This window comes from Salarias fasciatus, chromosome 19, assembly GCF_902148845.1.
Source record: "Salarias fasciatus chromosome 19, fSalaFa1.1, whole genome shotgun sequence".
Classification (NCBI taxonomy): domain Eukaryota; kingdom Metazoa; phylum Chordata; class Actinopteri; order Blenniiformes; family Blenniidae; genus Salarias; species Salarias fasciatus.
The window spans coordinates 23047994-23064180 of record NC_043763.1 but is presented as its reverse complement, the minus strand read 5'-3'; the positions used below and the strand labels follow the sequence as shown (position 1 = coordinate 23064180).

Here is a 16187-nt window from a genome sequence, read left to right as displayed (position 1 = left end):
TCACAGCAGCTGAATGACTGAACCCCTCCTCAAACCCTGGACCCCCTCAGATCTGCGCTGTTCCTGCAGGAGATCCCCCTGTCGGAGATCTTGTCCCTGGAGCCGGCCCAGACCTTGTCGCTGCTCCCGGATGGAGCCAACCCTCACTGCTTCGAGATCGCCACCGCCTCGCTGGTTTACTACGTGGGAGAGAACCTGCAGAGGGCCGAATCCTCGGTGAGCGGCAGCAGCATCCTGGTGAGACTGACTTTTCCTCAACCTCGTCTTTTAGCGTCTTTTCCCCCTCCCGGGGCTGACGATGCACCCGGTCCCCGCTCCAGGTGAGCGGCGTGGGGCAGGACGTGGCCCGGATGTGGGAGATGGCCATCCAGCACGCTCTGATGCCGGCCGTCTCCACCGGAGTGTGCCGCAGCTCCCACCGCACCGGACACAGTAAGGCGCTATTTCCGAGTTTGCAGTTTGAATTTTCCACCTCACTGTGAGTCCAAGGCCTCGTGAGGACGGCGCTCCAAGCCACTGAAAAGGCAACTGTTGGAGAATAACTTCCAAGGTGGAACTTATTGAAATACTCAGACTCCTTCAATAAGGAAATCAGGTTAAAAAAAAAACTTTTCTGAAACCCTGCATGCGCATTATGGCTGTAGGGAATACTTTTTCGACACATACTCAGTAGAACAATAAGTTTTTCCTCTGGAGCGTCAACAGTTGTTTTCAAAACATTTTCACGTAAATGCTAAACTTTTCTGAAACAAATAACACAGTAACGAAATACTGAAACGTTCTTCTTTCGTCCAGAATCGTCACATCGTCACTCCGTGAGCCTTCTAGAAGACTGAAACATCCGCCTGACTTTACTCTCCCACCACTGATCAGTCAACCTCTGTTACTGAACTCGTTCTCAGCCAATCAGGACGCTTGTTAAAGTCTAATATCATCATCTGCCTTCTTCGTCTCTTTGACGTCGGCCTTTTGCTGCTGTGTTTCTCCGCCTCTTCATTATCCTGTTAGTCTAACTATCTAACAACCTGAGGGAAGAAGCAGCCTCAGACCACCAATGATCTTTTCCGCCCCTCATGGTGGTCCCGGACCTCAGATTGAAAACCCAGATATCACTCACAACCTGTTCCTGGGTTGAAAGTGTTTTTCCAACATAATGAGGCGTCAAGAGTCGACTCACTGCGAACGGTTCCTGCTGTGAACAAAACTAAAGCAGATTTATTTCATTTGTTTTCATCATTTACTGAGCAGGTGTTCTGGAAATCGCAATTTTGACCTCAAAATCAGTTTTTTCATCACCAAAGACACTAAAGAGAAGTTTTGGGGGTTTTTTTGGAACACGAAGAACATTTAAACATAGAACCAGGCTATAAGCTAAAGACATAAACACAAAACATCGAACAACAAAACAACAACAACAATGAGAGAATCAAAATTAGCGTGTCTTTTTTCCATGTTAAAAAAAAAATGGAGTGGAAGGAAGTGGAATCTTGTCCCGCCGCTTCACTTCACTTGCTTGCAAATTATTTTAATGACTAGCAGTAATAATCGCAGCATAACAGAGACAACCAATAATATAATGAAACAATTATAATGGAATAGTGCTAATAAAAAAAACAAATAAGTAAAAAAGGAAATACATAACTAAACAAGGAAATAAGGAAAACAAACAGGACCTCTCATTGATACTTGTGCGCTTGTATCGTTGTATTTTTAAATATAATCTCTTTACAGTGTTTTGAAACTGCTCAGCATTTTGAGATGTTTTCAACTCACAGTTCCAGAGTTTCACCTCATCTACAGAAACACAAAAGCTTTTCCCCGTAGTTCAGAATAAAACAATGCATTCCTTCTCTTGGTTTGAACGTGAGTACTTCCTGGCAGTGGAGTATTCTTTGCTTTAAACGTGATTTGTGGAATGTGAACCTCATAATGAGAATATGAGCAACCCGTCAGGTCTGGAGGTGAGGAAGATGAACTTCCTGTCCAGGAACACAGAGTCTGTTCCAGAGCGGATCAGGAGGCTTGAATTTCAAGTCAGGACTGTGGACTGAAGCAGAATGATGGAAACACACACACACACACACACACACACACACACACACACACACACACACACACACACACACACACACACACACACACACACACACACACACACACACACACACACACACACAGAGGTTTCCAGGTTCCTCTGATTTGCTCCAGCAGGCTCCTCTTCCTCCACACCCACACTGAACCCTTCAGAGATATTTCAGAGCTTCACTGACGTCAGGCTCGCCGTGACGCTTCGCCGCGGTCGTAGTACGATTCCTGACCGAAATAGCATGAAGGTTTCGCTTCTGGAGCAGATTTATTTCAGACACACACAGAGGAGGAGGAGGAGGAGGAGGAGGAAGAGCGTCTCTTGTGATTGTTGCTCCTCACTGAGGTGTGTGTGTGTGTGTGTGTGTGTGTGTGTGTGTGTGTGTGTGTGTGTGTGTGTGTGTGTGTGTCAGCTGGAATCTGCTGTTTTTAACCTCCTGAATCACAGTTTCTGTTTCTGTTTCTCCTGCAGAGGAAGTTTCCATCAGCATCTCCGTGTCCAACTGTCAGATCCAGGAGAACGTGGTGAGAAAACACACACACACACACACACACACACACACACACACACACACACACACACACACACACACAACTAAATACACTTTTGTATTTTTTCATTTGTTCATATTTCCTCTGACCGTTTCACATATTTATCAAATATGAAATGAAAAAGGAGTTTTTTAAATGAGAGTGCTTTGAGTTGGGGTGTGTGTGTGTGTGTGTGTGTGTGTGTGTGTGTGTGTGTGTGTGTATGTGTGTGTGTCTTCATTATTATTGAGTGTTTGAGTTGATTTTTGTCGTTCTGCGGGAAACATTTGGACTCTTTGCGGCCTCTAAACGGAGCTCCGCCGCCGCACGTAAAGAGAGAAACTTAAAAATAAGCGGCGCCTCTGATGGGGATAAACTCTCCTCATGCATACAAATGCGGCGGCGGGAACATGGAGTCCCCGTCTCCATGCGCACGCTCACCTCGCCGTCTCTGAGGTGAGCGCGTCTTCCAGAAACCTCAAACGAAGATTACTGTGATTACTCACTCAGCCAAACGGTTCCCATGGCGACCATGGTAATTAGGCAGCACGCTGTGGGGGAGGGGGGGTGGGGGGGGGTTATAATATTGTATTTCTGTCCTCGCCGCTCGAGGTGTGATATTAGGCTGTCAGCTGACGGCGGGGAAATGGGAGACGCGTTCGCAGACAAATGAAGGAGAAAATATTTGGTGGTTTTGGTGTCAAAGCTGCGGCGGATCACAGGGAGGGAGGCGCACCGGGAGCTCCCCACACGGAGAAAAATATTTAAAAAACCCTCAAGAGCGCCTCTGAGGAGGGAGGGAAAAAAACAGAGTCCTCCACCAGGTGATGCATTCATGCAAATTGAAATTAATTTCCCTCGGCTGGTTCCACTTCTCTCCTGTCGCTTCCCTCAGAATCCAGACGTCCACCACCGGAACCGGATACTCATCAAACATGCCTGGCATACAGACGACACGTATCACTGTTTCCTGAAAATGTTACTCATTTCGCCAGATTCTTCTTGTTCAAAAATGACTTTGGTGATTTTTCATCTTCAAACCAAGAAGATCTATGAAAGAGTCAGAAACCAGAGCTGAGAGTTTGAAGTCCTTCTGTCATCTTACAGTTTTTACAGCGTTGCGCACAAAAAAAACTGAAAATACAATGTTCCTGTTAGTGTTTTCAGGAAATTTGCATTTCTGATTATTGAAATCATCTCAGAACCAAAACAAAAAGACAGTTTCAAAGTTGTTCAATAGAGAATTTATTACATTATTAGTGAATTACTATCTGAACAAAGTCAGAAAATACACAAACAGTAGCAAAGTAAAACTACTCTGTCCAGTCGAAAACCATCGAGAAGTGTTCTGAGAGCTGTCCAAAGTTTAAAACGAGTCCAGTACAGAAAAGCCCAGAACAATCCTGAACTGGTAGTTGAAAATAGTAAAAAACGACCTTTAACAAAAATCTACCAGACTTTGTTACATCAATATGATGTTGTCTAATCTTATTCATGAACCAGCTTCAGACTCCAAAAAGTCCAGATGGCTAATCGTCTTTTCTTTGTCTCAAACTCATTCACTCTTTCAAAATATGCTCAACACCTGAACTCAAATGAAAGTAGATCAATATGAATACAGAGTTTGCTTCATTCACTTCACTCCTCGCCTTTTCACACCCACGTGCATCTTCAGGTTTCCAAACACGAAGCTTCGTCTCACAAGCGGCTCCTGGTTTTATCATTCCTGCTGCGTCAGAGAGAAGAAGACGAGACCTTTCTGCTGACCTGGAATCTGCTCCAGACAATCAATTAACAACCAGTCAATCAATGTTCATCATTCTGTAAACATGTCAGCCCCTTTAAGCCATCTTTCTTCATCGTTTAAGTCCACTTAGCATCTGCTGTAAGTCAGACATGTCTCCACCTATGCAGATGATGTTGTGGTAAATGTTAGTAAATATACACTTCGAGCTGTTAAATTGTAAAAGAGTGAGCAGCACAAACACTCTGAATCCCCCATTGTTGTCGAGTTATTTATTCCTGTGCAGAAAGATAGCATTGTGCCCATGTTTCAGGAAGCTTTTTTTCTCCTTTTCCCAGGAGATGGAGAGCTCTATGCTTTGAAAACCCGACAAGCAGAGCGTCATACTTTCAAACTCGCAATGCCGTTTTCTTGTAAACAAGCCACCAAAACTGATATTTTTCATCAAGATGTACTGTATACAGGTTCACAAATCAAATCACAACTCATCAGACTTTTTTTAAAATGCAGTCCTAAACCAGATCTCAGCAAGTCTCAAAAGTGTGAAAAAAAAGTTAGTCCCGCAAAAGTTTGATCGCAATATCAGAAAAACTGTCAAAAAAAGAGCAGAAAGTCCTCTAAAGCAGGTTGGCAAACAGTCCACACACTCACACCTGGCATCACCTCGCAATACCTCAAGCCATTTTCGGGTCTCCCAAGTCTCTGCCACCGACGACAACGTTCTCAAGTGGAAACAACGGTGCTCAGAACCACTGAAAACACAGCGTATGAAAAGTCCACATTCTCCTGGGACTTGGTAGTTTCATAACTGACAGTCACCCGAAATAGAGATCCAGCCTGGTCGTCTGTCTATATGAATGTTCTGATTCTTATTGTTCATCTTGATATCGTACAGATTGTGTGTCAAAAACGATTGGTCCAAACTCCTGGGAAGACGATGTGTTTTCACTTGAAACGTCTTGGAAATGGGACCTTAAACCTACAGCAAAAAGTCTTTCAGCAAAACGAGGCAAATTAATTTAGACACCAGTCAGACAGAGACAGTTCACAGTGCTTTACCAAGAAATAAAGTGTTGAAGATTGTAATCCAGAAACTCCTTCAAACCAACATAGAACCAGAACAACACAGACTCTCTGACACAACATAGCGGTTGTCTCGATGTGGTCCAACAGAGACCGGATACTGGGAAAGGTAAGAAACCCGTCTGAGACCCGTCGCCCTGCTCTGTCCATCCTGTGAGTCTCCACCAGCTTCGGTTTCCTCTCTCCGACTCCAGTTCACAGCTTTTTAACAGGTGTAAAAGCTTCGGGGTGGGATTTACCGAGTCGTCACACTGTTAAACCTCACTTCACACATCCACACCAGAAGACGCCAAAACAAACAGAAAGGACAAATATTTACTCTGCTGGATGATTGTTTCAGACGCGACTTCCCGTCGACGGGCCTGAAAACTTCCTCAGGAGAAAAGGACTTGACGGTTTCATAAAACAGCAGGTTTGTTCAGGTTCCGACTCAGTTTGGATCACCTGCTGTTGTTTTTCAGGACATTAACTCCGTCTATCAGATCTTCCCTGATGAGGTTCTTGGTTCAGGACAGTTTGGCATCGTGTACGGAGGTAACACACACACACACACACACACACACACACACACACACACACACACACACACACACACACACACACACACACACAAACACACACCTGTATGACCATACACATTAATGCAATTGTAATTTAATAATTTCTTTATGATTCTGCATTTTGTGTGTGTGTGTGTGTGTGTGTGTGTGTGTGTGTGTGTGTGTGTGTGTGTGTGTGTGTGTGTGTGTCATGCAGGTAAACACAGGAAGTCTGGTCGAGACGTAGCGATCAAAATCATCGATAAACTGCGATTTCCCACCAAACAGGAGAGTCAGCTACGCAATGAGGTGGCCATCCTGCAGGTAGACACACACACACACACCCATACACACACACGCGTGTGTGTGTGTGGAGCTGCGGGAAGTGAGACTTTCTGTCGTGAAATGACTTCATTACCGTGGCAACACTGCAGGGGTGTGACATGCGACAAATTTGTAGCTGCTGCTGCGACACACACCTGCACACGCAGATGACAGCTACACACACACACACACACACACACACACAGTTTCCAGTCCTCCACCCTGAATGAAGTGATCCTCCTCAGTGGGCCCACAGGTGGAGAGCGCTCCATGTTTTTGGAAACCTCCTCAGCACTCAGGTTATATTTTAACAGGAAACTCCCTCTGATGTGGACTCAACGCTCACTTTGCACCGTGATCTTCACGTGCATCACAACACTTTTTAAACACTCGCAGCTTTTCAAAGTCGAATTGTCTATTGTGTTCAGTCTCATTCAAACTCAGATTGTTGAGACTCAGCTGTAACTATTAGCTGACTACAAGTTTTTATGTTTTCAAGTCTAAACATGAAACATTTCTGAAACAATGTCTTTTTGTATTATTTTTATGAGAAGGCATCGTATAAACGGGTCCTTATTCTGACTTCACCCCAACATCTGATCATTTTCTTCTTGAGGACCTTAATGACTTCATGTTGTTGGTACTGAAGAATCCTGACTCTCCCTCCAGAGTTTGCACCACCCGGGCGTGGTGAACCTGGACTGCATGTTCGAGACCCCGGAGCGGGTGTTCGTGGTGATGGAGAAGCTGCACGGCGACATGCTGGAGATGATCCTGTCCAGCGAGAAGGGCCGGCTGCCGGAGAGGATCACCAAGTTCCTGGTCACGCAGGTGGAACTTCCAGTTTATTCACCAGAACCTCTGCGCGGCTAAACCAGAAGCTAACCCACAGCCACCATTCACAGTGTGTTCTGGGACTCAAGTCAGAGGATCCAAAGTGGTTTCAGTCATTTCTCAACATTTCTCTAATGCTGAGTTGATACTTATTGTTTCCTGATTTTTCTGTCCAATCTTCAGATCCTGGTGGCTTTGCGTCATCTCCACTTCAAGAACATCGTCCACTGTGACCTGAAGCCTGAGAACGTTCTGCTGGCCTCTGCAGACTCTTTCCCTCAGGTACTGTGGACGAAGCCTTCCATGTGTAACGTCCAGTGTCTTCTCATTCACACCACGTCTCATTAAAACAGTGAGGTTCTTCTTCTTTGCAACGTTAGACTGAGCCGACTGCAGTGGCTCCATCATTGTCAGTGTTAAATCTCAGGAACACTGATAAGTTCTTCCAACTCGACACAAACCCTCAGACTTCAAGATGATTGTTTGCCCTTGCTGGTGTCCTGAAACTTAAAGCTGAAGAATGTTTAGGAGAGGTTCATAATCTGGAGCAGGCGAGCGAGTGGGTGGGTGGGCGGGCAGGCAGGCAGGCAGGCAGATCATGTGTGATGGCAGGTTGAACCTGGACAGGTGAGCCATCCATCACAGGACCAGGAAGTCACTGGAACCAATTCCAGCCTACGGCGCCGTCAGTCAGCAGTTCCACCACAGACCACCAATCTACCTTTTCCATTTTTCTTGTCCTTACTTGAAGGACCTTAAATTGAGCTAATCTCTATGAGTGTTGCTGTATAAATGCCGTATAAATACAAATAGAGGCGGATTGATTGATAAACAAGTCAATTGGCTTTTAGCAGTGTTGGAGTCATTTCTTAGACTGTCTCATTTGATGGTTTTGACTTCTTTTTCTGGTATTTTATCACCACATTTCGAAGTTTCATCTCATCTAGTGTGACAGCTAGAATAAACACCACAGAAGAAGTCACACAATTCACGACGTCCAGCTGAGACGTGTCAATCAAGCTGTTAACGACTGCTTTTAGCGACATTAGCGCCGAGACGCGAGCTTGTACCTGCATGCGGCGCGGCGCTGACTCATCCAGAGCGAAGCCAACCGATCGGTCCAACCTGCACAGTGTGAGTGAGTCACCGAGCTCAGATCTCAGCCAGAAGCTCCTCACCGTCACCTGCTTCATCACACTCATCCTCGCCTCACTTCAGTCTGACCAGTCACCCGGGCCCTCGTACGCTGCTTTCCACTCAAGATTTCTAAAAGTGAAGTTGAGGGGGAAATGCAGCAGTGTGTACCGGATCAGAGCGTGTTTCGGAGAGTCAGACGGTGGATTTGAACTAAAGATTGTTCATACTGTCACGTGTTAGTTACTTTGAGATGGCCAAACTTCTGCTCAGACTGCTTCGCTCTCAAATGCTCAGTTCATGCCAGTTATTCTTTCACTAACTGTCTGCCAATTTACCTGCAGTCACTCATCACTTGTTTGGTGTTGGGACGAGTATTGTCATCGATGTACTCATGCCAACAAAGCTGCATAATTGATGAAAAACAAATTGTTTTAACATTTTCAGGACTTATTTCTGGAGTTGACTGTATTTGCTGTTTTTTTAACTGGTCTAACCAAGTTTAACCCTTTATGGGACAAGCATACCAATCCGGTGCCTTCTGGGTTGTCTTGTTTTTTTTAAAAATAATGGCTACAAGTTAATAATGACACCAGAACCATGTGATCTGGAGAATTTGGGTGACTTTGACTGGCAGACCCAAAAGAACATGTGCGCAAAGAATCACATTCAAAAAAGTTCATATGTAAAGTCTGAGTAGAGGTGTCAAGCCTCGAGCAAATCCCTAAAACCTGGCAGAAGCCCAAACAGAAAGAGTCAGGAACACAAGGAGTTATGGGACGTCTGCATGCACATATGAGACGATCTGGTGGTGAGAGATGGGGAGAGAAGGGTTTAAGCAGGTCAAACTGTAGGTCTACCTCTCCTGTGAGTAGATTGACGATTACCAAAGAGGACTCGAGTGTTTGTGCTGCTCACGCTCTAGAATTCAACAAAGTGTATAATTCTCAACATCCACCACTCTATCATCAGCACACAGAGACATTTTAGCAGATACTGTGTGGACCAACACCTTAATGAAAGGCATTTGAAAGGAGCTTGACTGGTCACATCGGACTGTTCTCTGTGCCTGTGAGGGTGGCTGTAATTCAAAAATACCATGTCAGGCACCAGCTCGTAGCCTGACATGCAAACTGCAGTGCTTTCCATGTTTCTGTCATGTGTACAACTATCACTTTCAAGTTATTGCTTTCATATGAAAGTGAAAGCTTTCTGAAACAAAACCTTTGTGTGTATGGCTGTTCCAGGTGAAGCTGTGCGACTTCGGATTCGCCCGAATCATCGGTGAGAAGTCGTTCAGGCGTTCGGTGGTGGGCACGCCAGCCTATCTGGCCCCCGAGGTGCTGAGGAACAAAGGATACAACCGCTCCCTGGACATGTGGTCGGTAGGAGTCATCATCTACGTCAGGTAGGACCGCATTCAAGTCACTTCTATTCATGTCTTTAGTTTGTTATGTATATACTTTAATTATCACTACTGTCACGATGAAGTAAAGGGAACAGCTGTATTAACTGCACATCAGGTCGTTGTGACACTTGTTCCTGAGAACAACTGCACCAAGTTTACAAGATGTTCTGCTAAAGTGTAAACATACCCACATGTTCCGGAGATATCAACACTCACACACTAGTGTTCCAAACATCCTCAATAAGGATGTCAGCTCTTGGTTGGCCGCTGACATCAACACCAAACTGTCCAATTTCGAACAAAGTCCAACCTGTCTGTCGGGGCAGGCCCAGCCCAGAAGAACATGGAATCAAAGCTCTGTCTCATGAATGATCACCCTTTTGGGGTGAAATACTGCGTGTTTTTCCCTGTGAGGTCCAACGATGAACATTACATCTGGCGATACTTAGAATAAATGGTAATAATCTGAAGTCAGTCGTTTTGGGATTTTTCATACCAAGCATAGAATCAAAGAACCGGGTGGAGTCGGACGGACCGGAAGTCCTCGGATCCAACAAGTTCACATTCAAATAAGATAGATAGAAACCCGACAGACCCTCAGAGGAGACGCGACGATGTGAGCAGGTTGTTGGAACCATGAGAAGGAAGTTCACACTGCGTTTGGTTCTTCTACATGCTGCTGAGGCTCCTGTTTGATACATGAACCAACTGCTGTCTTCAGCTTCCAATCAACCAAACAATTCAAACTAAAGAACAGCTGTTAACACCTGCAGAAAATCCGCAGACTCCACTTGGCTGCTTAACCCCCAAATATATTTACAAGCTTTAAAAGCTTTCGCTTTTATGTAGAATATTTGAAGGACTTTCCCAGACTGCCAGGAATCTTCACAGGAACTCTCCCCAAAGATCAGGAGTTTCACAAGAACCTTTAAAGCTCGTGTCCGGAGTTTTGAAAGAGAGAGGTTTGTTTAATCCAATGTCTGGAGGTTCCGCCCTCCCTCTGCTTTCATGAGCGACCAAGCCACGCCCCTTTAATAATGCACGCGCATTATCTGTCGGGTGAAAATGAGAGTCTCCGAGTCCTACAGCATCCTACATGTTGAGCTGTTTACGGTGGATGTTCAGCAGACAGTGGATATATCCGAGGTAAGCGCGGCGGCTGCTGCAGAGCTAACTCTCCTCTGCCTGGGCGAGCGGCCGTGCTCTGTGGCTGCGTGCACACGATGATTGACGGCACGACAAGGCGGAAGCTCGAAATCTGTCGGCTGACGCTGACCGGCGCTTTTTCGGATAACATGGGGGTCTATGAGACGAAGGCGGGGCTCATAGATAAATTTTTATATTGCTTTATGCTAATATTATATTATAGTATCGAACCAGATTAACACATTTAAGCTCTGTTAAAAAATGATACATACATTGTATACATACATACATACAAGCACTCATTAGAGGAACTTTTTCAAGGCATCCAAAACCATCAGAGGACCTTTCCCCCAAAACCGGAACCATCACAAAAGGGTTCCATTGCTGGAATCAGGGCCTAAATGTAGTTCTGGGTGAAATTCTGCTCTTATGCTAGTACTTCGTGGATCCTACTTTTACATTTTTGGAAAATTTTGTCACTTTGGATCCATCTGGTTAAGAGGTCGCGGCTGCTTTCTACTGTTGTCCTCATCACGTGTTTTCAATAAATCTTCCAGAAACCACCCAGTTCACACTCAAACTAGGAAGTAGTAGGGCTGGAGATGTTTTTCCCTCCATTATCAGAAGAATTGGCACCATTCTTCCGGGACCTTATACTGCGGTGTAAACACAGGTGAAAATGGCCTCAGGAATATTTTTATTCTGTTTAGAGTGTGAAGAGAGTGAAGTCAATTTTCAAAGTGTTTGGAACCGAATAGTTCTGTTTGTCGATGAACTTCTGTACTGTCCAGTCTTGATAAAGGTGTCTCATCAAAGACCTTACTAAACCATGGGGCTGATGAATACCAACAAGGGCAGTTCAGCTACAAAACTAATGGAACCAGATAAATCTCGATGCTTTCTCTCTGCGTGTTTACAGCCTCAGCGGAACTTTCCCCTTTAATGAAGATGAAGACATCAACGATCAGATCCAGAATGCTGCCTTCATGTACCCTCCTCACCCCTGGAAGAAAGTCTCACAGGAAGGTGCGTAGTGCCGTTATTCCCATTAATGAAACCTGAACCGAACCTCAGTCCAGTGTCCAGCTGTCTTCAGTCACCTCACCGTCCGTGATGAGAGACACACTGAGGACATCCCCTTCCTCTGTATCTTCCTCCAGATCTTCTGCTGTCAAACGAAACCAGAGACCGTTGAAAGCTCAGCCTCTCGTTCTCCTTTTACACCTTTAGGAGCCTCCAGTACATGCAATCCATGTTGTCCTGTTGACATGAGGCGCTGCGTCATTCACAGCTGACGTGTACATGCGAAGCTCGGACTTTGAGCGGTCAGAGAATGAGGGCCCTCGCGATTGTTGCCACTGATTGAATCCTGAATGTTTCATATCCGGCCGCTCTGCGATCCAACCTGAATGACTGGTCTCATCTCTCCGTGTGACTCGCTGGTTTATTTCTCACCCTCCAACATCAGCGCAGGTTATTATTTATAATGACACCGAGTCACTGCGAGCCCCTCCGCTGCTGCTGTGTGACTCACGCTGTTGTCGTCATCGTCTCTAAAAGCGTCCGCCGTGTTGTGTGTTGGCTGCGATCGTCCTGTTGACTGAGAGACAGATTTAAACTGTCTGAGTCACTGGATGCTCGGAGGCTTAACCTCCCTCCACCTCCTCGGTTCCACTGGAGCCACTCCGCTCCCAGATTGAGTCTGCCGCAGGAGGATCACAAATGTCAGGGAACCGACTCGTTGGTGCGTCAACAAATCTGCATTTTCCCGCAAAGGAAAGCTGGAAGATAAAGCTGTGCTGCCCACAAGCATGATTTCAGAGGGAAAGTGATGAAGCGGTTCGATCTAAAGTTCTGAAAGTTCGCGCTGACTCAGTTTAATGCAGCTCAACACCGACAAAACGTCATTCACAAACAGCCAGTGATGGATCAGACAGGAAGTGAAGGGCATCACAACTTCCTGTAAAGACAGAACGTGAAGAGAATGACAGCTTCCTGTCTGTACAGGAAGTTACCTTCCTGGTATATGTTTCTCAGATAAGCCACACCCACATACACCTGACCTTCCAGGTGACCTCTGGGTTGGGGTCAGGATCCACCACTGCAGACCTCCCTCTCCCATGGCACCGTGGTCCAGTTTAGCTGCTCTCTGAGCGTGGCTGGTGCCCCCTGGTGGTGGATGGAGGTACCCATTAAACCTGACAGCTTCCATCAGAAGCTGTTTGAGCTCCAGGAGCTCGTCTGGTGGATCAGTCTTCACTCTTCTGCCACCGGTGAATCTCTTCTCCTTCCTGAGACGATGTTTTGTATACGGACCAGGACCCTCCAGTCTGGAGGTCTGGAAGTCGACTGAGGACCAAATGTTGTCCTGCTTTCTGACAGGTTCCACCCACTAACATGAGCCTTTTTCACTCTGGTTAGAATGTTTAGGCTAGTTGGTTTAGTGCTTCTTTCAGGTCTGTGAGGTTCGATGTCTCCACCAGTCAGCCCAGAGCAGGATAAAGGGTCATGTGACCAAGAGAGGGGGGGGGGGGGCTTCCACCAGACATGAGGGGGGAGGCCCTGCTACAGAGGAGGAGGAGGAGTGTATCTATTCATGCGGTGGTCCATTCATGTGCATAATGCCAAGTGATGGAGGCCCCTTGTAGACCTGAGGGGCCCCGAGGTCTCCGAGCTGTTCAGACCACTGACCCCTGAAGAAATGTTAACATCATGTTAGCTTTGCTCATTAGCCTCGACTGGCCCCCCACCACAGGGGGCCCCCGACCCTACATCCTCCTCCTGCTCCTCCTCCGTCAGACTCAGCTCCTCACCTCCTTTCCTCCTCCTCCTCTCTTCACAGCAATCGACCTGATCAACAACCTACTGCAGGTGAAGATGAGGAAGAGGTACAGCGTGGACAAGACCCTCAGTCACCCCTGGCTACAGGTCAGACTCCAAATTACACGCGAGCAAGCGGGCCGCATGTGGCCGCCAGCCGCCTTCTTTACGGCTCTCCGGATGTTATACAAACAAGAGAAAAAAGTCAATTTAACACATTTGAACCCAATTATATTTGCAGCTGTCTCTCAAAATATTCCAAAATAATTGCGGTCAGAGGTTTTAATGATTTTGTGGAGAAATTTGTATTCAAATAATTGGAGCTCTGTGGACTATAATCTGCTTGATAACTTGTTTTTGAGCAGCCCATGTAACTTATATATCGAATACAGTGGTACATACGAAATACTCAGTGGAAACAACAGTTAATGATGATGGCGAGATGATGTGCAGGTCGATGTAATTCCCGTCTGCTCCACCAGGACTACCAGATGTGGGTGGACCTGAGGAATCTGGAGTCCCGCATGAACGAGCGCTACATCACCCACGAGAGCGACGACCTGCGCTGGCACCACCACGCCCAGCTCAGCGGCCTGGACTACCCGGCCCACCTGGCCAACGGCCCCCCACAGACCGTGGTGGAGCGCTACAAGGAGCCGCAGGAGGAGCTGGAGACCCTGAGCGAGAGGGTCAGTGAACTCTGAGGGGCCGTGGCAGGAAATGACTGGAATACAGTGAAGGAAGCAAAAAAAAAAAAAAAAAAAAAGACGGGACATTTCAACAGTGCAGTTCAGTCCAAACTCCACCGAGATGCAGCGTCTGAATCACATTTAACCCCTTTATGACTGGATTCACTTTGTTTTTATCGTAACTTTACTGTTGAAGTTATCTGTTTCTGTGTGTTTTTAACGGTTCTGAGAAGCTCCTGTTACAGGCCGTCTCAATAACATCTTAACCTAAAAAACACTCAAATACAGTTTAGCATTTGTTCACAAACAGTTTTTTAACTGAATGTTCCCTTAAAGTATTAATGCTAGCAAGCGTACTCAACTGTATAAAACGGCACACGAGCTAACTGGCACTAAGCTGGCTCAAACATGTCCATTGTCAGTTACTGCTAATGTTAGCTGATTAGCTAGCAAAATACTAAGCTTTAGTATTTACAAAATGGCGGTTAAAAAAAAAAAAAACTGACCCAGGCATATTAAGTTGTTAGCTGGTTAGCTAGCAAAATGCTAAGTTCTGGTTTTAAATATGAAACCGCACTTAAGTTATGAGCAGAGTCCAAACCCCCTTTTTGATTTGTTAGTGTTCGACAGCTAACAAGCTAACAGATGCTAAACTGACACCGACTTGCTATCAGTTACCATACTTGTTAGTTTGGATTCTAACAAAATACTGATTTACTTTGATTATTTCATGGTTGCTTAATAGTTAGAAATGTACGTTGAGAGAGCTGCTTCTTTTTCCAGGATAATTCAGTCGATGCTGCTGTTACAGATGTGTGATTCATGGCTGAATCGGCGTGGCGGTCGGCCAGTTGTATGATGACTTGTCTACTTTCTGATCGTCTTTCAGGTTTCTGTGAGTAATGTAGAGAAGTCTGCATGTTGAGTCCTGTCAGCAGTGTCTGTTCTATTAAAACTCCCCAGAGAACAGAGAACAATGCTAATTCTGAACTAATGCTATAGGTTTTTTTTTTCCAAGTTCTCAATTGTCTGATGTGATTTGATATTACTTTTACAAAGATTTGTACAAAAAAAATCAAATGAAAACGACATTTCAGTACAGTTCTGCCAACATCTGCCTGTGCCACACAGTGGTGAAGTGGTTAGCACTGTCGCCTCACAGGAAGAAAGCCGTGGTCTGGTTTCCTCCAGTTTCACTTCAGGTTAACACCCTATCGACTCTATTAGGTATTTTGTTTTGAAATGTTTTAGTCTGAAAGTGGTGCGAGCTTGAGGAAACCAGGACGACGCGCAGCACCTGAACAGCTTCGTGCTTTGTGTTTTGCTTCTGTGCCTTTGATGAGCATCTCTGTCTTAAATGAAGAACACCTGACGGACATATTTAACTTGAAAATACAGGAAGAAACCTAAATGTGAGTGAGCGCTAATGCACTGTTTTCACACAAAAGGCCTGATTTAGTAAAGACCCTGTAGAAAGTGTGATCAATGGAACGATCAAGCAAAGTGATTGTGCTTCATGCTGCAGGTGATTTACTGAGAAAAACACCACGAGGGACATTGTTTTGTGACCGTTACCCTGTTACCTCGAGAACAATCTGCTGGGAAACAGTATCGTTTCTGTCAGTTTGCTTGCATTCTCCATGATTTAATGGAACTCTGAGCCTCCATGTTAGAAACTATCCTGTAAAAGAGAAAACCACTAAAAGCCGTGGTGGGCCAGCTGAGGAAATGTCATTGCATGTTGTACATTAATCTGTTAGCTCACACTCCTATGATATTTCATATGATCTGGAAACTACATTCCACGTGACCGAAGGGCAATTGCACTAAACAGACAGACAGTGTTTCTG

General features: G+C 45.5%; 1 protein-coding gene across 1 annotated transcript in view; it reads left to right on the top strand.

Annotated features, from left to right (window-relative positions):
• prkd1 (protein kinase D1) overlaps positions 1 to 14385 on the top strand; it is a 36930-nt gene extending 22545 nt beyond the window's left edge. The window contains exons 11-21 of the mRNA XM_030117250.1: positions 70 to 237; positions 321 to 432; positions 2558 to 2610; positions 5905 to 5977; positions 6200 to 6306; positions 6976 to 7137; positions 7324 to 7422; positions 9522 to 9682; positions 11748 to 11854; positions 13671 to 13756; positions 14131 to 14385. Of these exons, the coding sequence (XP_029973110.1) occupies positions 70 to 237; positions 321 to 432; positions 2558 to 2610; positions 5905 to 5977; positions 6200 to 6306; positions 6976 to 7137; positions 7324 to 7422; positions 9522 to 9682; positions 11748 to 11854; positions 13671 to 13756; positions 14131 to 14352 (1350 nt within the window). The 3' untranslated portion in view covers positions 14353 to 14385. The remainder of the gene's footprint in view (positions 1 to 69; positions 238 to 320; positions 433 to 2557; positions 2611 to 5904; positions 5978 to 6199; positions 6307 to 6975; positions 7138 to 7323; positions 7423 to 9521; positions 9683 to 11747; positions 11855 to 13670; positions 13757 to 14130) is intronic.
• The last annotated feature ends 1802 nt before the right edge of the window (positions 14386 to 16187 follow it).